General features: G+C 43.1%; 1 protein-coding gene across 1 annotated transcript in view; it reads right to left on the reverse strand.

The window, feature by feature from the left end:
* Nucleotides 1-24,690, reverse strand: part of PRKN (parkin RBR E3 ubiquitin protein ligase) — a 1,219,260-nt gene that overhangs the window by 837,026 nt on the left and 357,544 nt on the right. The window contains exon 3 of the mRNA XM_084827978.1: nucleotides 23,361-23,601. Coding sequence (XP_084684104.1) covers nucleotides 23,361-23,601 — 241 coding nt within the window. The remainder of the gene's footprint in view (nucleotides 1-23,360; nucleotides 23,602-24,690) is intronic.

A 24,690-nucleotide genomic window follows, 5' to 3' on the forward strand; every position in this document is an offset into this window, starting at 1 on the left:
GTCGTGATAGGCTACGTAAATATTTACGTAGCCTATCATGGGCCGGCGTAGGGACGCAAATGGCATTCCCTACACAGGATGCCATTTGCGTCTGCACCAGCCCAGCAGCAGCTGGAGGCCCCGCTGTGGGTTGGCCTGGCCATGGAGCGGAGCTAGCCGGGCAGGATTCCTGGGGGGAGGGATGGATCGCCTCCCCCACGGCGAGGATTCCAGGGGGAGGAACAGACCGCCTTCCCCCACCTGCGGAACCCAGTGGAGCCAGGTAAGCAGGGTTTCGTACACTCCTAAATTATCCTCTTGCAGGCTGGTGTGTAAAACACCCCTGACCACTCGAAACAGCCCTTCTGGACGGCTCTTTGCAGATGCAATAGTGGCAGAAAAAAATATTTTCTCTGCTGCCCGTATTGCCACAGAGTAGGCCTTCAAATAGGCTCTAGCCCATGTTCAATTGGATTCACCCCGAGTCTTCTGCCAACGGCACTCTAGTCATCTTCTCACTCATTTCATCGCTGCCAGCGCCCTAGAAAACCAGGGTGCTGGTGCGGCTCCACTTCGTGAGAGAGGACACTCAGGAGTGATTGTGTCCATGGCCCTGGTAATTTCTCCATTCCAGAGATCAGCCAGGGCTTCAACAGAATCACTTGCCAAGGCAACAGGAAAATCCCCAAGAGCTATCAGAAAACCATTCAGATCCATCAGCTTCCTGGGGCGGACCATCTTAATCAGCCCTCCACCCCTGCAGAGGTTCCTAATGCCAGCAAGCCTAAACCCCACCAGGTAGTGAGCTGTCCATGACAACGGAACTATAGAGAGTTCCTCCAGTCTCAGATCACTATCACCCCATCCAACACAGAAAACGAAGTCCAGAGTGTGCCCAGCAGCATGGGTGGGACCAGATACCTTCTGGGAGAGACCCATGGTTGTCACCGCAGACATGAAGTCCTGAGCCGCTCCCGACAGGGCAGCCTCAGCATGGATGTTGAAATCCCCTAGCACAACAAGCTGAGGGGTCTCCAACACCAACCCGGAGATACCCCAGCTAGCTTAGGAAGGGAGACTGTTGAGCAGCAGGGTGGATGGTACACCAACAGAATTCCTATTCTGTCCCAGGCATCCACCTTCAAATACACACACTTGAACCCAGCAGACTGTGGGATGGGGCACCTGGTCAGGGGGATCAAATCCCGATAGACCACTGCCACTCCACCTCCCTGCCCCCCCCAGGTCTTGCCTGCTGATGGACAGAGAACCTGGAGGGCAGAGCTGAGAGAGTTTAACCCCCACAGCTTCATCCAGCCAGGTCTCTGTAATACAGGCCAGGTCAGTGTGCTCATTCAGGATCAAGTCCTGGATAGCAGTTGTTTTACCATTCACTGACCAGGCAATCAGCAGCAGCAGTTTCAACCGAGGGAGTCTACTGCCAGGGCCATCCAGGTTATTTGAGTTGGGGGACAATTTAGGGACAGTCAACACCCTATTGTACCCAATTCTCCAAGTTCATCACTGTCATTTAGTTATGTGCCCAGGCAGTAGCTGTGCTCACTTTCTGGAATTTCCCTTACCAAGTAGAACTGGGTTCAAACAATCCATTTTAACATAGTTACTATTGCAATGGATATTTTGATGCAGTTGAGATATCTCTTTCCAAAAGCCAACAGTGCAGAATTATGTGATTCTGTAAATGTTGGAAAAAAGTAGACAAGAGCCACAATAGATGTGAGCAGATTCATGTGAGAGTGAAGGTCAGTTGACTGGTAGAGAGCCTTTTGATTTAATGCATGTAATGAACATCAGCTACTTGTCAGCTAGGGCTAAGGTCTGCAATCATGCAAATAGGTATAAGAAGAGGTAAGGATTTGGAATAACAGTTGTTGATATAACATACAATACAGCCTGCATATAGAGACAACTTGGCAGTGATTTTCTCTTCTGTAGTTCTTGTGGGAAAGAGGCATTTGTAGGCATTTTTACAGCCTTTGGGTCTCCTAAATGTTCACTGCCATCACAAAGTGGTTCTGGAAGGAAAGGTGCATAGAGGCAGACAGACCTACAAATATTAAACACTATATACACAGATGATGGAAGGATTACCTTCTTCTGTCAATTAAATTCAGTTGTTGTTGTTGTTGTTGTTTTCAGAACAATAGTGCTCAAAATGGAAATACTAATAGACTTGTACATGAACCTCTGTCAGAGAAGAACATGATAAAACAATCCTTAATTCATCTGCAACACATTCACAGACAGCATGATCATACTGGGTAGCTCTGGAAGACAAAATCTTGCCCCCGATTGTATCTTATTTGAAGAGAGCATAAGTGTGACTCATTACCTCTAGCAAAACCAAAATGATAACAGATAACAAAGAAAAGGCAGAAGTGCTCAATTCCTACTTTGGTTCACTCTTCTCCGGAAAGAGGCTCTATGACCCCCCTGGCAACAGCGAAGTACACGCTGAAGGGGCAGGATTGCAGCTTGAGATTGATAGGCATATAGTCAAGGAACACCTAATTACTTTGAATGAGTTCAAACCTCCAGGGCCAGATGAACTGCATCCTAGAGTAATAAAGGAACTGGCAGAAGAACTCTCAGAACCGCGGTCTATTCTCTTTGAGAAATTATGAAGTGCCAGAAGACTGGAGGAGGGCTAATGTTGTCCCTATCTTCAAAAAGGGTAAAAAGGAGGAACCTGGGAACTACAGACCAGTCAATCTGAAATCAATCCCTGGGAATATTCTGGAGCAGATGATAAAGCAATCCATCTGGAAGCACCTTGAAAACAATGCAGTGATTACTCAAAGCCAACATGGATTTGTGAAGAACAAATCCTGCCAGACGAATCTTATCTCATTGTTTGATCAGGTCACCTCCCTTGTGGACTGTGGGAATGCTGTAGACATCATATACCTCAGCTTCAGCAAAGCTTTCGACAAAGTGCCCCATGATATCCTGATTAGCAAACTAGCTCAAAGTGGGCTAGATGAAACAACGATCCGGTGGATCCACAGTAGGGGTGGACGAAAGTCACTTACCTTTTCTCGCAGCTTGTTCGCGGTGGGGGGGAGAGCTTCGCTGCTACCCCCGCGAAGTTCAGGCCGGGGGGGAGGCTTCCCGCCTCGCCCGGCCGCGAACACGAAAGTTTAAAAAAAAAAAAAACAACGCCCCCTGATAGGCTACGTGACGATTCACGTAGCCTATCACGGCTAGATCTGGAAAGTCAGCCGTGATAGGCTACGTGAATCGTCACGTAGCCTATCACGGTTGACTTTAAAAAAAAAAAAAGCGCGTACGCGAATGGCGGCCCCCATAGGGAGCCGCCATTCGCGTTCCTTATTTAGTTGCTGTAGTCTATGTAAATATTTACGTAGACTACGGCGAAAATAAGGGCAACGCAAATAGCGTTGCCCTTATTTTCGCCGTAGTCTACGTAAACATTTACGTAGACTACAGTGACCAAATAAGGAACGCGAATGGCGGCTCCCTATGGGGGCCGCCATTATCCGTACACACTTTTTTTTTTTAAGTCACCCGTGATAGGCTACGTGACGATTCATGTAGCCTATCACGGCTGACTTTGCAAATCTAGCCGTGATAGGCTACGTTAATCGTCACGTAGCCTATCAGGGGACGGGTTGTTTTTTTTTTCTTTCATTGCAATGGCGGGGGCGGCAGCCGGTCGAAAGACCGGCTGCCGCTCCCGCCCCGCTCGAACACCGGACGAACCACCAGCCGGACCCGCCGCCGGGAGGGACATTCAGGGAAGGTAAGTCCCGTCCCGGGGGGGTGCGGGGTGCGGGGCGGAGGATTTCTCCCCGAAACTTGTTCGGGGGGCCGAACACGTTGGCGCTCGGCCCCCCGAAGTTTCGGGGAGAAATTCTCCGCCATCCCTAATCCACAGTTGGCTACAGAATCAGACTCAAAGAGTGCTTATCAATGGGATCTTCTCAAACTGGGGAGAGGTAACGAGTGGGGTACCACAGGGCTCAGTCCTGGGCCCAGTGCTCTTCAACATTTTTATGAATGACTTGGAGGAGGAGGTGCAGAGAATGCTGATCACATTTGCAGATGACACATAATTGGGTGGGATAGCTAATAAACTGGAAGACAGAAACAAAATTCAAAGTGATCCTGACAGACTAGAGTGCTGGGCAGAAAACAACAGCATGAAATTTAATAGGGACAAATGCCAAGTTCTGCACCTAGGAAAAAGAAACCAAATGCAGTTACAAGATGGGGGATACTTGGCTCAGCGATACTGCAAGCGAGCAGGATAGTGTAATTGTTGTAGATTATAACCTGAATATGAGCCAACAATGTGTCAGGATTGATTCTGAGCGTAGGGAGAGAGTTAGCAGCTCAGATTCAGAAGAGGAGCAGCCAGACCTGGGGGAGGCTTTTTCACAAGCCAGTTTGGATATGGGTAGGCGTGCTTCTCAGGTTACCAACTCCCAGATGGCTGGGCACGAAGCTTCCTCCTTACCCCCCTTTTGTAAAAAACAGTGACCAGGAGGAGGAGGAGCTTGAGGACTGTGACCTAAGAGACACGACGTGGAGACACAGAGCTAAGAGAGAAACATCAGGGGTGGATCTCAGATGGTCAAACCGGTTAGCAATGCGTGAGAGGCTACGCAGGGAAGCAGCATGGGAGGGGTGGGACCTCCCTCCCTAATTTAGCCTAGCCAGATCGCTGCCCTTTAAAACTGCAGGCAACTTTCGGTGCTCCCATTTGAATTCCCTGGAGGCATTCCTTTCTAGCCAGAGAGTCTTCGAGGATTGGCATCTGTAATGAACCTGCAAATAATGAATTAAGGGATGTGACTGAAGCCTCTCCTTTTGTGTGTTTGTGAGAGCTTAAAGAAAGAGGGGGCCAAGGGAATCGTGACACAATGTGATGTGGGTGCAAAAAAGGCAAATGCTATTTTGAGCTGCATTACTAGTAGTATAGCTTCCAAATCACGTGAAGTACTAGTTCCCCTCTACTCAGCACTGGTTAGGCCTCATCTGGAGTACTGTGCCCAGGTCTGAACACCACACATTAAGAAGGATGCAAACTGGAGAGATTTCAAAGGAGGGCAGAGGGCACTGAAGATGATCAGCAGACTGGAAACAAAGCCATACGAGGAGAGACTGGAAGACCTGGGCATGTTTAGCCTTGAGAAGAGAAGACTGAGGGGAGATATGATAGTGCTCTTCGAGTACTTGAAAGGTTGTCACAGAGAGGAAGGCCAGGATCTCTTCTCGATCATCCCAGACAGAATGCAGGACATGGAATAATGGGCTGAAGTTACAGGAAGCCAAATTCCAGCTGAACATCAGGAGAAACTTCCTGACTGCTAGAGCAATACGACAATGGAACTCATTACCGAGGGAGGTGGTGGGCTCTCCCACACTGGAGGCATTGAAGATGAGGCTGGACAGCCATCTGTCAGGGATGCTTTGTCTTGGATTCCTGCATTGAGCAGGGGGTTGGACTCGATGGTCTTATAGGCCACTTCCAACCCTAGTATTCTATGATTCTATGATAAAAAGATAGGGGGACTGAGGCATTCATGGAAGCAACAATAGAGGAAGCTGTTAGGCATAGCCCTTGAGGACTGCAGACAAAGAGTTGGAGCCACATGGAAGGCAGGACTGCAGAGGAGAAAATATGTTGGTGTACACATTGGGCTCCTTCACACTGAGCTTTTATCCTGCAACTGAGATTGCTCCTTCATGCAAGTTTGCAGGCCCTTTACATGATGCCGTGATCATTCAAGGTGTCTCCTGCACTAAATGCCCTTTGCTCCATTTTTAAATAGATCACAGATAATGAACTATCGAATTACCCCATTGTTTTCCACTTCAGTTTCCTCCTTGAAAAGAGTAAAAGTGGCAAGAAGAGGAGCAAGATCAATGAAAGATAATGGAAGACTCAGATATGGGGAGAAGGAGGGTGAAGGGGGTGGGGGAAAAGGAAACACGTGCAAAGGGAGTCGTTGTGATCCTGCATTTAAAATGGAAGCAGAAGGTCCCGTTTTAAATACAGGATTTTAGGCTGGTGTAGAGATGGCCATTGTGGCCAGTGGAGTGTGTGTGTGTGTGTGTGTGTGTGTGTCAGAAAGAGAGAGAGAGAGAAATCTGGAATATTGATTAGATTGTTTGAAATTGAGTTCACAGCAAAACAGGACTTATAGGAAATGGAAACATTTTGAAGAACTATGTCTCTGCACTCTCCATTATCAGGGTCCCCATGTAGGAAGGGCAGGTGGAAATGTCACTTCCTCTCTTTCAGGCCCCATGTGACCTCATTAGGAGCAATTCATAACAATACTATACTAGTATTGTATACTATAACAATTCATTTTAAGCTTCATAACCGGGGGAGGGGGGTAGCTTGAATATATCCCAAACCAGGATTTATTTTTTGAAACTTGCTGTGCATCTTCCTCTCCCTGAAATGAAATCTAAAATGGCAGAACTGCCATTATCCAAGAGAAGTTGTGCTCCAAAGAAAAACTCTTCCCCCCACCCTTAAATTAGTTGTGTACTGCAGTCACATAAACCACTTGCATTTAATGGTGTCCCTGACACATGACCATACTGAAATAATTCAGGGTGTTGTTGTTTTTTTGCTTAATGAGAATTACATCATTATGCAGGCAAAGAAAAAAATAGCCATTGACAACAGAGCCGCCCATCAAGAAACTAAATAATTTACTGGTACCTTGGCTGGGCAAAATATTTCATTGCTTTCTGCGTGAGCATAAGTCTATAGGAAGAAACCATGTAATTTCTACAGCATTTCTTTCTGTTCAGAGTGCCCTGTTAACAGTGGATCTCCCTTAGATGTGGAGCTTTTAAAGATTATTTACTTTTCAGGGAAATAACGATGCTCAGAAAAACAAACCAAAAGAGATGTAACTATATTTGACTTGGATGCCACACTTCATAGCATGATGGGGAAACAACCATGTAGAGGGGTTTGGTTTATTTTTTAAAAGAACTGTTTGTTCTATAAAAATGTCTCTTAAAATCATCAATATCTCATTCATTTATTTAGGTTGACACTTTAATAGCTGTCCAGCAAGACAGAAATTATTATGTCTATATCTGTGTCATGGCAATTTGTCAGGGTACATCATCACCGTGTGGCAATATTGTGTTACTTTGTTGCAATGCAAAATCATCATGTTGACTAGATAAGACAGACAGAAAGGTGTGTTATTTTTGTATGCATGATCACTGTTTATAAGGATCTACTTACTACTTTGTCATAAAGAGTAAAACCTAAGATTCCACCTGTGAAAACTGCAGTTATATTTTTTCTGATTAGGAAGAACTAGCTGTAACAGAAAAACTCAGGTATCATTTTTAAAAAAACAGAACAAATCATTCTCTTTTAAATCATTCTTAAAGGGAAATCTGAACATAGAAACAGGATCAAGCAAAAATACACTGAAGAAGTAAATGTTTCTGCATTGTCAGGAAGAGTCTGGAGAAGACAACAGTTTCCCTTCGGCCTACACACCTATTTTTGGATAAAACGCATTGGCAATATATATGCACTGCAGATATATAGCCAATTACCATGCCTATTCAGCATCTGATCATGCACAGCAAACTATTTCAGATGGGGACATGTTGGATGTAGCATAGTTTTATTTTGCAAGCCTGTGCAACTACTGCAAGGCTGTACAATGTTACAGTGAATTTGAGAAACCAGAAGATGTCCTACTTCCTGGGAGCTGTGTAATTGTTTTCAACCTTCGCATTATACTAGTGAAAAAGGAAGACGTACAAAGGGAGATTGTCCTGTGCTATTAGTCTGGGGAAGAGAAGGCTGAACCTTGCTTTTCATCATATATGCTTTTTTTAAACTGTTCTTATATGATTTTGAGGTGCTGAATCTGAATCTGAACAGTGCCGCTCTAAACCTTGGGGAAATATCACAATATTACATTTCACATAATGCTAGGTTTTTACACGGTTCTTATATAATTTTGATGATTGTTCTTATAAAAATATAATTCTGTGATTTCTTTCAACTGTGCACAGTATGGGTTCAACTACTGGAAAACTATGCACAAGAACTATTTATAAAATTCATGGCAGGTGAACAAGAGAGGTATCTGAAATGGGCTATGGACCGATCAGTTTATCGAGACAACATACATGCGATATTGTCATGGACCTGGAGGCATAATTGGTTTCACTCTGAAACCAAAGACTTTGGATGCTTGGGCTCTGTCACCACACATTTTTGGTTAGATTTTGAATGCTCTGGAAGACATGAAGGAAGGGACTGTTGAGAATGTCATGACCTTTCACAAGGAAGCAGCTGATCCACGTATCAAGGCTGACTGTGCAGATCGCATGAAGATCCAGGATTATTTAACTACGTGTATCCATCCACTTGATGACGGCAGTCACCCGGTGAAAAGTTTAATAAACATAGTCAGTGGCCAAATTTTGAAAGATTACTCATTAAATGTGCATGATACAGTAGTTGTTGGGAGTAGTCAATACAGTGAATTTGTGAGCAACTGGCCCTCTAGTTTTCATGGAACAATTACCAAAAAAATTAAAATAATAACAGCAGTCACCAAATCCATGAAGCTAGGTATAGCAGGTAGTCGTGAAATAGTTGTGGATCATACTCTGATCTGTGCTCACACAATGGGATTGCTCACATCATCTCAAGACATCAACATGGACAACGTACTTAGTCATGAACTTGCCCCATTGCTTACTACTCTGTTCAGTGAAGATGGTGATATGCAGCAGACACCTAAGAGTGTGCTCAAAGGAAAAGTTGCCATGATGATAAGGGCTTCAACAATCCATTCTCTACCCCTTACAATTATTGTTGATGGCTGTGCCATGCTCTGATGTGTGTCATGGCCATCGCAGACAGCTACTATGCAAATGTACATGAATGAATTCAAAGCGATGGTAGAACAAGAACTGAAACAAACTCCCGTCATGCATGTAGTGTTCGACAGATACTATGAGAAAAGTATCAAAGCTCCTACACGAAAGAAATGACAGGGAGCAAATTCCAGGCAATACCAACTCTCTCTGGCTTCTCCACTACCAAACAGATACATGGTACTGAACTACAAAAACACAATTGATTACATTGATTGGTGATGTACTAATGAATGTAAAGTCAATGAAACCCACAGACTGATTTTAATTGGTCCAGTGCCATCACCAGTGGAAGTTAATGTTGGGTTATGGGGCCCAACAACAACACATGAGGAAGCTGACTTAAACATTGTGTACATAGCCATGCAGGAGGCGGCAAATGCCCCAGACAGTCCAATATGAGTAATATGTGATGACACTGATGTCTTGCTGCTGCTGGCATGCTACATATATACCGAATGCATATTAATGCAAATTACAATAGAAGAATGTTGTGGGTCCAAAACAGCAATTGACATCAGTTATGTTGTCACGGCTCACAACCCATATATAACAGATATGCTAGCTGCCCACACTCTAAATGGATGTGACACAACCTCACCTCTTGCTGGAATTAAAGGCCACATGCTGAACATTCTCCAAAAGTTTAAAGGGACACTTAAAACTGTTGGTGACCCTGCTTCAGAAGAAAAAGTTGTAATGAAACAGTGTGACTCCTTTGTTGCTGAGCTACAGCCGAGGGGAGACCTCAGCCACGGCTTGCGTGCTCATTTGTGGGAGAAGCATATGGCCAGCAAAACAGTAACAAACATGCCAACACTTTCTAAGTTGCCTCCAACACATAGTGCACTGCAGCAACATTGTATATGCCAATGAGAACACCTCCAAACAGCATTATGGAAGTCTGCCCATCTAATTAGTTCTGGATTTCGGTTGGGAGATTTTGTCAACCACAAGAGAGGAGTACACACCTTGCAAGCTGCCATGAGGTACCCCTCTAGCACCTAACATGGTACTGAATGTTATCAGAAGTTCATGCACCAAAGGTTGTAGTCGTGCATGTGGGTGCAGTAAAGTCCAATTAAGTTGCACAACATTCTGCACTTGCCAAGGTGAATGCAGCAATGAAATAATACATGATGATCTGGATGACAGTGATGAAGATATCTGTGCTGATACTTAAAATTAATAATGGAAATAACTATAGTAATTTAATTCTTATATTTAGTAATAAAATACCTTCTAATGCGTAAAATACCATTTAAAATTGTAAATACATTAATAAATGCTGTATTTTATTGGATTTCTGCATTTGTATTTGAATGTAGGCAACATGCTTAACACTCCCGGAAAAGTGCCCTCCCGCCGCAGTATCCTTGGATCCACCACTGATCAATGTCCTCAAAATTCTTAAATAATTTTAATCCAAATTAGAGAATCATCTAATCCAAATGAGTCTCATGCAGTTGAATAAAATGAACTATAAAAGAAAAACAACAAGATTCAGACTGCTATACTGAGAAATTTAGAATTGAAATTGTGAAATTTCCCCAAGATTTAGAGGGTTGCATTCTTCAGATTTGTATTCAGCACGTCAAAATCATAAAACAAGGATAAAAAAAACTTTATATGTGACGAAAAGCAAGAGTCAGCCAGAAAATGACCCTTCTCCCTTGGACTATATGAATATATATGAAGACATATGAAACCTGCCTTTACAATACCTCCCAAAAGAAGGGGCTGGAACCACAGTTTGGAGATTAAAGATAAAGAGAGAGGCATCCTTGACTTATGAGAAGGAAACAAATTTGTTTGCTCCTATAGTTTTAAGTTATTAAAATTGCTTTGTCACCCTTTTGTGATACTCCTTGTTATCTCAGAGTAACACTTTTAGTATATAGTTTTAGAAGGCTGTTGTAGACCTCTCCTTTTCAATCTGAGCGATCTCACAGACCATGAGGAATTCCACTTTTCTTGACATGGCAAATACAATCTGCTACTAGGTGAACTAATTTAACTAAGGATAAAGCATTCTACTCTCACACACCATGGCACAGGTTCTATTTGTAGGATCAGATTTTGAATGTTAACATGGTTTTTACTATGGTAAGTGCTCCTAAAGTCAATGTGTACTCTGACATTTTAACTATGTCTCCTGACAAAATTATTTCCCTTTCCAGCTGTATTCTTGAACTGAACACCACACTGCGTGGCTAAGTCACTGTCACGACTGTGCAATGATTTATGGATGATACTGGGCGAATATATAGCCACAGCACAAAATACATTGATTTTTGAACTGTTGCTCTAAATGCAGCACAAGGGAATTCTAGGTAAATGATAACTAATGTAATGTAAATTGACTTTCAACTAAACATCTGTTTCTATTTACACCTCATAATTGGATTTCTGTTGTATGATTTTTTTTAAAAAAAAATCTATATAAACTCATGATCCCCTTTGTATATTTACACATAGGTGTTCTCTAACTGCAAATTAATGCATTTTATAGCAATATTTTAATGCAAATTGTTTCCTCTCAAAAGCATAATGCATTATTTTCTCTTAAACAAACAGATAGCTTGTTCACAAGCCACAGGTACTGTCTGCAACCCAACAATGAGTGGCTGATCTGTTCTGAAGTCACAGTGGGCAGCTCCTCTGGCTTCCATTGGCTTAGGTGCTCTGATGTCACAGAGCATTTCAGCAAGTTTGGGCCAAACACCCAAGTGCTTGGACTTTGCATTCTAAAGGTAATGAGCAAACTTTAAAGTATTAAACCAAACATGTGTTTTCTATAGGCCCTGAGTTTCCATGACAGTATATGGGCATAAACTCGTAAAGAACAGTTATTGACCAGTGACAGACAATGCCAGCTGCTGATGTACGCAATAGTCTTGCTCCACCTTTTCTTAGAAGACTGAGGCTCAGGACAGGTTTTGCAGGGCAGAGGTGAGCAACCTCCAGGGGTTGGGGGGTCACATTGCCTCCCCACAACCCATGGGGGCCACCACCACCCCGTCACTGCTGCCAAATTTGTTGTTGCAGCAGAGAGAGTTGCAATGTTTTTTCAGTGAAGCAAGGCACGCTTTCAGGAGGCTCCTGGAACTGGCTGCAATTTTGGGAGCAGCGGGGGGAAGAGGAGGGGGCCACAAAAATGCCAGAGGATGTGGCCTGTGTGTTGTCCTATCCCTGCTCTAGGGAATGCTGGAGGCTCCCATGCCCATTCCAGCAGCATTCCAAATGGCAGAGAATCAAAACAAGCAGAAGGGACATTCCATCAGAATTGCTGCTATTCCTGAAAAAAGCTCCACTGTAGTTTCCAAAGCTTTGCTTGCCTGGTCACACTTACCACTGAGTCCAAATTCCACTGCTCTATTCAGTTTTGCAGGAGAATTAAACAAAAACAAAACCCTAACTAGCAGCCTCACGCTCGGCTCACATGTGAACTAAAAGGCAATCATGGCTCTCCTCCATAACCTCTCCCAACACAAACATTCCTAATTAAAAATGAGTGATTCCAATTAAAACAAATAATAATCTTAAAATGATTAGAGATGTTTAAGAGTGACAATGATGTCAGGAATTCCGAAAAGCATTTCAGGCTCCGTTCAAAAGAGCATTTCTCTCTTTGGCAAACGCGAAAGAAGCAAAGGAAGTTGGGAAGTAGCAGCGCTGTCATTACAACTATGATGTGAATGAGGTTCCCAGCACTGGCACAGACTGCAATAAATTACCAAGTATGCATTCTGTTTGCTGAAATCGGCTCAATTTATCATTTTATTGAAAAGGTTCCATTATGTTAATGTCTCATAAAAGCACTCTCTGCTGTTTCTAGAAGGTCAAAGGGGGATACAAATTTTTAGATTTAGAACCATGTCAGAAAGCAAGACCGAAGCACCGAGCATCAATAAGGCTAGCAGGGGACATGGTGTACGTAACAGTCACCTTTCAAGGACTTTAGAAAAACATTGCTTTTGCTGTCCTTGCTTTAAAAAAAAAAAATGTAAGTGCACCCATAGTCAATTCTTGGCTGCTGCTAATAGAAGAAATGAGTTAATTAAAAGTGAGGGTTTTTTTTAGAAAGCCTAATTTCAAACAGCACCAAATTAAAGAGAGTGTGATATGTTTCTGTGGCACATTGCCTAAATATGCACACGCTAAGGGTAATCAAATGTGATGCCTTTGAGTGTAAACAGACTGCCTACAAGGGTCAGAAAAGAACATTGTCTCTAAATATAGCTCTGGGGTACATTTAAACAAATGGGTGTTTCCCTGAAATAGATAATCTTGTACATCATTGGCCACTGTAAAAAAAAGAAATCAGAACCTGTGCAGATGAATTTTTCATCCAAGAAATTCCTATTCTTTGAAACAATTGCCCTGCTAAAGAAGTAGATGGTGCCCATTTATTCAGTCAAAAATGGAAGTGGATTGGCATTAAAAGGGACATTCTGAATGAATCAAATGTCATGTAAGGCACCACAAATATGGGCAACAGCAACAACAAGTAGCTCCATTAATGCACATGGTACAACAGTAACATAGCAAAGGAGATAGGTCCCTACCCACAAGGAGGTGGCAATCCAAGTTTCAACATAGGGGGTGACAAAGGGAACCTGCCTGGTCACTGAGGTCATCGGAGGGCATGTTCCTGGTGGTTCCACATGGACCTATGGCCCGACAGGAGTCCACTAGGAGAAGAGCCTTCAGTGTGGCAGCCCCCTTTCTTTGGAATTCCTTGCCCCTGCAGCTCAGGCAGGGACAAAAACACTGTGCTGTTTCCAGCACCTCCTGAAAACAGCACTGTTCCAGGAGGCATCCCTTGATCGACCAGCCATGGTTTTTATTAGTATTCTGTTTTTTAAAATAGCATAATTTTAATCTGCTGTTTTAAACTTTTTGTCCTTTTATTATTTTATCTCTTGTGTTCACCGCTCTAAAATCTGTTCAAGATATGGAGCAGTATACAAACAAACAAACAAACAAACGGGAAAAGAAGAGTCATGGGTGACAAAGACTATGAACCAGTGCATATGCCTGCAATGTGCCACTCAATTTTTCCTTTGCTGTGGTGATGTGCATGGTGGGGTTTTATCAGGTCGTAGTGCATGATATCCACCATTATGTGGAGCCACAAGTTTTAATCAGTGGAGGCTAGAGGCTCCTATTTCAATGGGGCAGTAGATCTGCCTTGGGTTTCAGTCAGAACTCCAAAGGAGCTGCCCAAGGTGCTGAAACCTATTCCCCAAAATTGGTTCAGCACTTTGGATTGCTCCTTTAGATTTCCAGCTGGTTGTGATTGAAACTGAGAGAGGGTTTACCACCCCACTGACCTTGGAGCCACCAGCCTCCACTGGTTTTAATCCTGTTTCCAGCTGAATGAAGAAGAGCTAATAGAAGCACTAAAGGATCTTAGTGTGGAAAGGTCCCAGGTATTGTGCAAAGGGAACCACTTTCTCATTCTTTCTCTCCTGTGCAAGAAGGCCACAAAATACCATTAACAACACAAGGACCTTTAAGGTTAATGGGCCATGGTCAGATTTCTGCCTTGGAAGACACTAGCGAATCGATTTCCTCAACACTAGGTAACATAGTTTCTCTGACGTTATATATCTCCTGTCTGTGGCACTGTGCCTCTTCTCTCTCTCAAAGTTGTCCTGGCTAGTTTTCCTCAGTCCCTTTCAGCTATTCTGTTAGGACAAAAGGGATTTCTCTAGTCCTTCCCTGAAGACAAACATTTTCCCAATGGCTATAGTTAAAGGAATTACATAAATCTGTTGTGTACTGAACTAATTAATCCCTTTATTTGATGAGCAATAGATTCCCCACCAAGTGAATATATGAGACAAGAACTACTGGTTGTCAAGCATGAATTATATTCACGCTAAAAGAAAACATGTGCATATTATATCCATATATATCTATAGCTTTCTATTCCTGGGGGAAAACTACAAAATTGACCTGTGATAAATGTTTTCTTATGTCTCACCATTAGGCCTTCAGCTTGATAAAGCTTTAAAAGTGTGAGCTAATTGATTTGTGCAAATTGAAGATACAGCACCCCCCCCTGCAATTACTGATTCACGCCCATCAGCACAGACGAAAAGCTGATTTAATTGCAAAATACACTGTAATGTTAATCTATCAAAGACTGGTGCTAACAGGGAAGTTGTTTAATTGTGTGACCAAAAGTTAGTCACAACATTAACAAAAAATCCCTGTTGAACATAAATATATACATTTTTATACAAAATGGTCAGTTCTTAGATATGCAGCTTTTTGATGGGGCAGGCTGAAAAGAGGTCACAAACAGTAATAACTGTGCCATCATCTTCCTTTTATCTGATTCGCTTATTGAGCATTTATACAGGTTCATGTTCCATGATACCAATACAGATGAGCATGCTATGCTGGAGGCCATTTTGGATGGATCAGTGTTCACATTTTGATGGTGTTCTCAATAAAATGGTGAAACAAAGAAAAAGCACAAAAGTTTATTTTATGTCTAAGAGTGCTCAGTCTAATGCCGTGTTAGAATGGAGAAGAATAGATGTACATCATACCGTTACTTGACCTGGAACTAATTTGACACAATAAGTTTTAGAATTGTGACAAGCAGTTCAGAAACTGTGGTTGCTTTGCTTCAGGCTAAAGTGAGAGACAGAACATTTTTAAAAATGCACTCTGATAATCAACAACTAAACAGAAAGGTCCAGAGCCCGTTTAAAGAGTCTTAATCCTTATACTTTCAGGAAGGTGCTGCAGAGATATCATTTCACTCTAGGGATGCATTGTACTTGCCTCAAAGGGGCTCAGTCCTTGGCATCCATTCCTGGTCAGGCCCCCAACAGCTGCTATGTACAGCAGGGGTCCCCAGTGTGGCACCCGCAGGCACCATGGCGCCCGTGGGAACCTCCAATGGCACCCATGAAGCTCTCCACACCCTGCCCCCTTCAAAAAATTAATTTAAATAAAAAAGTTGAAAAACATTAGGGCGCCAAGTTTTGTTTCTTATTCCTGCACCTCCTGCACATCAGCTGTTGGGGGGCAAGCACAGAAGGAAAGAGTCGCTTCCTGGTGCTGTCCAATCTTCTGCCCGCACAGACCTTTCTCCACTGCTCTCTCTTTCCCCACTGCCAACCTCTAAGCTTACTAATTTCCCCCCACCCCGCCATTCCCTTTCCTTGCTACTTCTCTCCCTTCCCCATCCCTAGCCTTCTTCTTTCTCTCCCCTCTACCTCTTTGCTGTACTGTTCCTCCTCTCTCCCAGCCTCTAGCTTTGCTATTTCTCTCCCCACACCACCACCACCTCTTTAGCTCACTTTTGATTAGCCAGGCCTCTCACAGCAGCCCTTATGACTAGCCACATCCTCTGTGGGAGCCATTTTGTGGGGGTGCCCACAGCAGTTTCTCAAATTTCAAATGCGCCTATGGGTCCAAAAAGATTGGGGATCTCTGACGTACAATTTTTAAAAGATGCACACAATTCCATTGGCACCTGTACTTTAGCCTTGGGTGTATATAGTTGGTAGTCTTGGGAAGTCAGGCTATTTTCTGGGATGACTATTTTCAATGAAGAGAGAGGTGGCACCAGGTAGGACAATATAAACTGTATATTGATCTAACTAGTGCCATCCCTCTCTTCATTCAAGTCCCTCCTCAAATCCATGCATTTTGGCTTCACTTCTTTTACCTGGACAAAATTATGGGTACATGCAGGTCCTTATATTCATCTCTGGTTATCCTTGCCTCTTGTGTCCCTCCTGCTTTCCCTCTGTTATGTCCCTGCTATCTAAATGTAGAAGCTCTTTGGGGAACTGACCTCTCTGTGCCTTAGATTACTCGCAACATGCTCCCTCTGGGCTCAGGTCATATGAAGGGCCAGAACATGGAAACAGGAGCATTCCAGTTCTTATGAGGCTAGCCCACTCTATCAGGCTCTGCAAGGCTCCCAGCTCATCTTCGGGATAGGCCTTTGGCCAGTGATGTTCATTGTTTAATAACCATAACCTGAAGAAAGAAACAAAGGAGAGTTTCCTGGTTCCTCTGGGAGAAGGGGTAGGCAAGGACTATGTAATCCAAAGACATCTTGGCCATAAGAGGGTTTGGAGTTCCTGCACTCCTGTCAGCGGCCATGAGAGGACAAGAAAAAAACAAAACAAGCCCTCTTTAATTGGCAGTAAAAAAAGAAAGAAAAAAGAGTTATTTATCTCCTAGGTTAGAATCCTTCCCCACTCTTGACTAGTGTAGTGTTCTTGCTCTCTCTTCAAGGGAGGGAGACTCACACTTCCGTGCCTTCCCTGTTTCTAGCTTTCTGCAGCTCTCAGCATCCCTCCTTGCTTAGGTGGCTGGTAAAGGCTGCCTGTGCTACCTATCCATCTGTTCCTTCCCTTCATGAAACAGAATGTGTTTAAGTGGCCTTTCATCCTCTGAAAAGAAATGCTGCATTTTTATCTGTTTGTTTATGTTTGGTAATGTTCATATTCTGTCAGCAATCTCTGTGAGGGTTATAAGGTAACCACGTAAGCCAGAAGCCTGACTTAGCTACAGTGTACTGGGCATAAGACCACTGTGGCTGCTTTAGTTGCGGTTGCTATGGGAGGCAGGCTTCAAGCTGACCATTTGAAAATGGCTAGGGGGAAGAAGCTGGCTTTCTCTATATAGGTACCATGTAGGTAGTAACATACAATCTGGACTGGTCAAGGGGTCAACTAATTTGACTGCTGGTTAGAGGGTCTGTAAAGAGCCACTGATTGGTCAGTAAAAGAAGACCAGGGGATGGAGCCCTACAGAGGGTAAGAACATGCTTGGTCAGAAGTTCTGGCCAGGAGATTTTTAAAAAGTTAGTCAGAGATTGAGGAGTTGTTACAGCCGGTTGACATTTGGAAGTGGAACTGAAGAGCAGGGAGTTTCGAGTGGCACTTGCTCTTGATTCAAGAACAACTGAATCACCCTAAAAGCAGCAGGAAGAGCTTGAGGCAAAGGAAGACTGCTGTACAGCATATGTTCCTGGTTGTGTGAATTGGCAAGGGTAGGTTAGGAAATGCTACTGAGAGCTTATTTAGCTAGGGAAGACTCTCTGACGTATTACAGTGACTAAGCATATTTAACCCAAGAAATGTACATTTAAGCAAACTCATCCTTCCATTTGAAAAGCAATACTTCATTCCCTTAGGTAAATAATTCCTTTAATAAATATCTTAATTTGTTCATCTTAAAACCTTTTCTCTAGTGGTGGTGTCAATCCCACGTCTGTGCCATAGGAATCAAACTACTATCAGGTTTCTATTAGGTACAGAAGGTTGATTTTGGTCACAGTAGTGCAAGGTTTCTTAGTTAACGCAGCATTCTCTAACTAGTCTATATGAGAACAAACCTATGAGCATCTCTACACTAGCCTAAAATCCCACATTCAAAACAGGGCTTTCTGCTTCCATTTTAAATTAAGGATCACAACAGACTCCCTTTACACGTGCTCCCTTCCCCCCCCCCTCCTCCCTACTTCTTTAAGGGTTGCAAAGGGATTGCGAAGAACTCCAAAATGATCTCTCCAAACTGGGGGAATGTACATTAAAATGATAAATGAGCTTCCGTAGTCTACGTAAATCTTTACGTAGACTACCGGGACCAAATAAGGAACGCAAATGGCGGCACCCATTGGCCGCCGCCATTTGCGTACGCGCTTTTTTTTCTTTTCCAAAGTCACCTGTGATAGGCTACATAACGATTTACATAGCCTATCACGGCTGACTTTGGAAATCTAGCCGTGATAGGCTACGTTAATCGTTACGTAGCCTATCACTTTTTTTTTTTTAACACTTCGTTTCGCGGCCGGGGAGACGGGGCGCTTCTCCCCAGCCTGAATTTCGGCCGGGTGAGGCGGGAAGCCTCCCCCCCGGCCTGAATTTCGGCCGGGCGAGGCGGGACAGCTCCCCCCACTCGCCTGAACTTCGAGGGGAGAAGCGAAGTGCCTCCCCCCCACCGCGAAGCACCCCTGAGAAAAGGTAAGTGACTTTCGTACATCCCTAGCTTCAATATAAGCAAAAGTAAAGTGATGCACACTGGGGCAAAAGATCCTAACTTTACATATATGCTGATGGGATTATTCCCTCTCTAGCTCCCTCCCTCCTGAAATTCACCACACCCCCACATGGTAAATCAAGAATGGGAGAGGAGAGTTCAAGAAAGAAAGAAAAAAGCTTCTATAGACATCAATGGAGGCTTCTTTCTTTCTGTCTGTCTTTCTTGAACTGCTGTGTGAGTGTGTGCGTGCACGTGTATGTATGTGTATGTATGCGTGTGGTGGGGTAATTTTAGGAGGGAAAGATGAAATCTTCCTTCCCCATGCATAGTGGTCCCAATCAAGATGGGGGGGTGCAGGCTTACTTTAAAGGAGTACTTACTTTAGAGTAAAGAAAAACAAGACAGGGAGCTGCATGCTACATAAATAATGTAACATGTAGTTTGACCCTAAGTATCACTGAAGCAGACATTCAAAATAATCAAAAGGGAGGGGCATAGATATCTCCTCCTTATGCATAGATGCAACGTGGAAATGACAGTTCTCGTTCTCTCTTCCCCCAGTGAAACTTCACAAAATGCAATCCATTCCGGGGGTGGTAGGGAGGAGGGGTGTGGGGTGAGATCAATCAAAAGTCCTGTACCTGTCATTTTTGCATCTTCCTCCATTAAACTACCTGAAAGAGCACAGAAATCGTATGCCACAACTATCACTGCAACAGACGCTTGTGCTTACATCATTATCACCAGAAATTAAAGCAATGTTCTTGTCTCCCTTTACTCATAGTGAAAGTTAGAATACCCCCAGGAAAAGAAAACATTCCACAGAGACTACTTGTCATCAGCCACTAGTCAGGCAGAAATGTCACTCAGAGAGGCTGTCTTATTCATGACAACAACGATATAGCTGGGCTGAATCCTAAATTGAACTAGTTGGGAAAACAGTGGCTGCCTGCATCTGTTGTGCTGTCAGCCTGCCATCACGGCTCTTGCTAAATTTTGGTTTGTCAAAGTGGACTTCATTATGGCTGAGGGATTCATGGAAAACGTACAATGAAACTAAATACTAATACGCTGTGAGAAACCTAAACACATTCAGTAGCTCATCCTAATCCTTTAGCTTTGGTTTTTAAATCTGTATTTTAAATCTCTGCATTGCTGCTAGGTTTTATTCTGGTTGTACTGTTATATTGTTTTAAATTTTCATATTTTATATTGTTTTATGCTGCACTCTGTGGTTTTATTTTTTATGAATCTCCCAGAGAGCTTTGGCTATTGGGCAGTATAGAAAAGAAATTAAAATAAAATAAAATAAATACCCCTGCTCAAAAAATCATAATACTCAAGCACTCAGTGTAGGTGTATGTTGCATGCAGACTTGAAGAAAGGAACAATATAGAATTTATATCACAAAACTTAAACAAAAGATACCACCCTGGCTTGATGTGGTTTATACTGAGCTTATCTGATTGAAATAATGAGGCACCCCCTCTTGCCCCATGATTCATTCAGATGTGATATGAGGATCATTAAGTGAAACACTAATTTGTTCCTAAACTGCATGTGTTCATCATTCACTGGCAGCATGAGGTTGATCACGCCAGTTGTAGAAGTTGGTGACCTTCTCATGATTTGTAAATTTTCTGCATGTCTTGTAAAGTCATTTAGAGCACAATCCCATGCATGTTTAGACAGAAAAACATTCTGCAACTCCCAACACTTCTCCAACAAAGGCACAGAGTATAGGATAAGGAATGGAGGCAGTTGGAGTAAGCCATTCACCTGGAGCTGTCTGTTATGCTGCAACCACCAGACTACCTTGCTGCCTTGCCTCATGGTTAGTGGATACTGGTGGATCAGAACAGGGCCTCGAAATTAACTCTAGCCATAGGGAATAACTATTTTAAGGCCTAGGACTGACTATCTGTCCTAGGCAAGATTTTTGGTTCCCTGTGCTAATGAAGCCCTTTTCAAGTACGTTTGTAACCAAATAAAGCTCATAAAATGTGGGTGCAAAGCTGACAGTCCATTAGACAACACTCTTATAAAATAATGGTAGTATATAAATAAAAAGAAGCGAACAGGTGGTATTCTAAATTAAAATAACAAATAAAGGATTCCTTAGGCAAGTGCCCTTCTTCATTAATTGGCTTGGGTAGCAGTTCCAAACAGGGCTCAAGACTTAGAACACCTGGAAGTCCTTCGTGATACACATTTCAAAGAGTTCAAGGCAGCACTGACCACACGGTCCCTAAACTCTCTGGATCTCAGAGCTGCCCACCTGTCTCCTATGCAGCCATCAGCTGGAATTCTATAAAGGGATGGGGAAAGCCATGATTCTATCTCCTTTAAACTTAAAGCATCCCTAAACTTAAAAGATTAGTAACAAGATCACCTCTCCATGTCTCTAGTTCACTGGACCAATTACAACTGGGCAACTGATGACATTATGCACCACAGCTAGGAATGTACGGACTGTGTAAAACCCACTCCATCACAGATTGTCCGGCACCTTTCGTTCCATCATCCCCCCCCAGATGGATGCAAATATTTTTATTCATCATGCCAAAAAATATGTAAATATAAATATTTACCTAAGTATTTACATAATATTACATAATAATATTCTTAAAGTGATGGGAGTACCAGACCACCTTACCTGTCTCCTGAAAAACCTGTACGAGGGTCAAGAAGCAACAGTAAGAACCAGACATGGAACAACCGATTGGTTCAAAATTGGGAAAGGAGTACGACAAGGCTGCATATTGTCACCCTGCTTATTTAACTTATATGCAGAGTACATCATGAGAAATGCCGGGTTGGATGAATCAGAGGTCGGAATTAAGATTGCTGGGAGAATTATCAACAACCTCCGATATGCAGACGATACCACCCTAATGGCAGAAAGCGAAGAGGATCTAAAGAGCCTCTTGTTGAGGGTGAAAGAGGAGAGTGCAAAAGCTGGTTTGAAACTCTACATTACAAAAACTAAGATCATGGCATCTGGCCCCATCACTTCCTGGCATATAGAAGGGGAAGAAATGGAAGCAGTGACACATTTTACTTTCTTGGGCTCCAAGATCAACGCAGACGGTGACTGTAGCCATGAAATTAAAAGACGCTTGCTCCTTGGGAGGAAAGCTATGGCAAACCTAGACAGCATAGTAAGAAGCAGAGACATCACCTTGCCGACAAAGGTCCGTCTAATCAAAGCTATGGTTTTCCCAGTAGTAATGTATGGCTGTGAGAGCTGGACTATAAGGAAGGCTGAGCGCTGAAGAATTGATGCTTTCGAACTGTGGTGCTGGAGAAGACTCTTACGAGTCCCCTGGACTGCAAGGAGGTCAAATCAGTCCATCCTAAAGGAAATCAACCCTGACTGCTCATTGGAAGGACAGATACTGAAGCTGAAGCTCCAATATTTTGGCCACCTAATGCGAAGAGAAAACTCCCTGGAAAAGACCCTGATGCTGGGAAAGACTGAAGGTAAAAGGAGAAGGGGACGGCAGAGGATGAGATGGCTAGATAGCATCACCGATGCAATGAATATGAACTTGAGCACGCTCCGGGAGAGAGCGCAGGACAGGAAGGCCTGGCGTGCTATGGTCCATGGGGTCACGAAGAGTCGGACACGACTGAACGACTGAACAACAACAAATTTACATAATATACCTCAGTATGTAACATTTAGTGTATAGTCCCCCATTCCATTCAACATTTCCTCAGAAGAAACGTACATATTTTTCTACGGATTTATGTGCGTTAATTTCGGGAAAGTAAAAAAATCATCCAAAAGTCCACAGACTCCGCACAGCCTGAGGGGGCCGCTCTGCAGAGGATTCCACAGGTCGGATTCTTAGAAATCCAAGCTCATTTTAATCCAGCTCAAATTTCTCCAGCATCCCTAACCACAGCTGAATGATCACATCTCTGCCAGGTAACAAACTTGTTAACATTTAAAATGAGATTCACAGGAGCCCAGGCAGATTAGATAGAATACACAATTTGCTCAGTGGGCATGACACTGGGTATTAAACAAAGGAAATCAAATATACATGCATACCAGTACGGCTGGCTACTCACTCCCAAATGGAGTTTGAGTATTATTTCATTTTATTTCATTTCTTACATTTCTATATTGCCCAATTGCCAAAGCTCTCTGGGTGGTTTACAGAGATTACAAACCTTAACATTACAGTACTATACTTAAAATACTATAACATGGCAGTAGCCATACCAAGCACACTCAGGATCATCATGGCACACATTGGTTAAATACAAGGTTCTGAGCCTGGGCTACAGGAACTTTGAAAACAGGGCCACGTCCCTGATGTGCCAAAGATTGCAACTGAGCAGCTGCACAGAACATGGCATAGTCATCCTGAAAAGAAAGACACTGTATTTCAGAATGTGGGGATTCTGCAAATTACCAGAATTGTCAGATGGAGAGGCAATGCTGATGTTCCCTGAATCCAAGATCACAGCAAGCCCAGCCGAAGTAGAAGGCAGGAGGTTGGTATTGAGATCCAGGCGAGTGAGGCTTTCACTTTCTCTCCTGTCGCCTGTTAGAATGTTACCAACATTTTCACTTGCAGTTTCAGACCCTTCTGGATCCTTTTTGCATGGATGCTGAACAACATGAACAATACTTTGCTGGGGTAGGTCGCAGCTCTGAAAGACAAGAATAAAATCCCCATGTATATTAAAGTTTGAAATTACCACATTCCCTTTTCCAATTTATTGTTTTTTTTTCCAGATTTAAGTGTTTTCCCATCTATTCTTATGCAGAATTTCAATGAACAGAAATGAAGAAAAAAATGACGAAACTGAAACTATTAAAATTAGGATTGCTCACATCCACTACAGGGTTAGAATGCGTAGATATTTGTAAACATTTAACAAGAAAACAGTGAGCACAAGCAAGAGCAACCCTGGACAATATTTTGTAAAAAAAGGTGCAAGCTCACTAAAATATTATGAATAAAGATGGCAAGGAAATTCAAACAATGAAATATTTTGGTACAAAACATGTTTCTATCCAGTATATGATCATAGGGAGAGCCCTGCGGGATCAGATCAAAGGCCTATGTAGTCCAGCATTCTATTTTTGCAACTGTCACTAGAAAATGATTTGCACGTACACAGATTTGTTTGGCAGTATTGCGCTATAATTATCCACACACGTACATACCGCAAGGTTTGTTTTAACATTTGGTGGTTTTGCCAAGTCTGGTGCCAGATCTGTCGCAGTGCAACTTCCACAAAGCTGAAATCAGTGGTTCAGACTGCCCGCTGGTTCAACATAATGAGCAAGTCTTCTGGCACAAAGGAGACAACATTTGCATTTGGATGTAATGGTAAACCATGATTTATCACTACAAGTACAAGCAGCCATGAACCTTGGGCTTTCATGCTCTCTTCTCTCCTTCCCCCTCTCTTCTTCCCTTGCATGCCTCAATTGGAAGCTTCCAATTGTGATTTGTGGAAAACCATAGTTCTTGCTGTTGCATCCATACCCAATAGACTATGGTTTTTGCAAGCTACCGTTTGCTAGGTCTGGACATACCAAACTATTTTTTGGTGTTAACCACAGCAATTAAAAGCTTCCAGTTGTAGTGCATCAGGGGAGGAGGGAGGGGGAAGGAATGAAGGGAATGCTGCTCATGCATGGACCAAGGATTACGGCTGCTCATGCATGTAGCACTAAACTAGGGGTGGGCAGAAAGTATGTCTCCAGATGTTTCGAACTTCAACTCCAAG

Source organism: Heloderma suspectum, chromosome 1, assembly GCF_057233095.1.
Source record: "Heloderma suspectum isolate Gila_16-S chromosome 1, 16-S_ref, whole genome shotgun sequence".
In the NCBI taxonomy this organism is placed as follows: domain Eukaryota; kingdom Metazoa; phylum Chordata; class Lepidosauria; order Squamata; family Helodermatidae; genus Heloderma; species Heloderma suspectum.